The 871-nt window shown below is 45.8% G+C and overlaps 1 protein-coding gene across 1 annotated transcript; it reads right to left on the reverse strand.

Annotated features, from left to right (window-relative positions):
- Positions 1 to 126: 126 nt before the first annotated feature.
- Positions 127 to 865, reverse strand: LOC147817238 (NLR family CARD domain-containing protein 3-like). Its single transcript, XM_087171336.1, has one exon. It carries the CDS (start codon positions 829 to 831, stop codon positions 127 to 129), a length of 705 nt encoding a protein of 234 aa, XP_087027462.1. The 5' UTR covers positions 832 to 865.
- Positions 866 to 871: the final 6 nt, after the last annotated feature.

Here is an 871-nt window from a genome sequence, read left to right on the forward strand (position 1 = left end):
TGAACATTTTGGTTCATTTAAAACTGTTTTTTTCATTGTAAAACTAAGAATAATTAGATTATTTTAATTCAAAAAAATAAATGACTAATGTACTCTGTGTGATAACGTTCGTCATCATGTCTGGACTTACACAGCCTTCCTGCAATTCCTCACAGCTGGGATCAGTCTCCGTTGTCCCTCCACTGATGTGTTGTACTTCTCCAGGTCCAACTCCTCCAGAACCTCCTCTGACATCTGCAGCATGTAGGCCAGAGCTGAGCAGTGGATCTCAGAGAGTTTCTCCTCTGATCTGTTCTCTGACTTCAGGAACTCTTGGATCTCCTGATGAACTGAGTGATCCTTCATCTCCATCAGACAGTGGAAGATGTTGATGCTTCTGTCAGGAGAGGTTTTATAAGTATTCATCTCCTTCAGGTTCTTGATGGCTCTCTGGATGGTTTCTGGACCGTTCTCTGTCTGACCCAGCAGACCTCCTAAGAGTCTCTGGTTGGACTCCAGAGAGAGGCCATGAAGGAAGCGAACGAACAGGTCCAGGTGACCGTTTCTACTTTGGAGGGATTTCTCCATGGCTCTCCTCAGGAAGACATTCAGGGATGAGGCACTGTAGTCTTCTCCCAGGAAGTTCTCCAGGACCTCTGTTTTCCTGTTGGTGTAACAGTGGAACATGTAGACTGCAGCCAGAAACTCCTGAACGCTCAGATGAACAAAGCAGTAGACTGTTTTCTGGAAGATCACACTCTCTCTTCTGAAGATCTCAGTACAAAGTCCTGAGTACACCGAGGCCTCTGTGACATCAATACCACACTGCTCCAGGTCTTCTTGGTAGAACATGATGTTTCCTTTCTCCAGATGTTCAAACGCCAGCCTCCCC

The sequence above is a fragment of the Seriola lalandi genome, unplaced genomic scaffold (genome assembly GCF_002814215.2).
Source record: "Seriola lalandi dorsalis isolate HSWRI2012SDOR001 ecotype SW California unplaced genomic scaffold, Sedor1 jcf7180002054984, whole genome shotgun sequence".
Lineage (NCBI taxonomy): Eukaryota > Metazoa > Chordata > Actinopteri > Carangiformes > Carangidae > Seriola > Seriola lalandi.

Coding starts and splice junctions, on each gene's coding strand:
- LOC147817238 (XM_087171336.1), bottom strand. CDS start 831: ATGTTCTACCAAGAAGACCTGGAGCAGTGTGGTATTGATGTCACAGAG.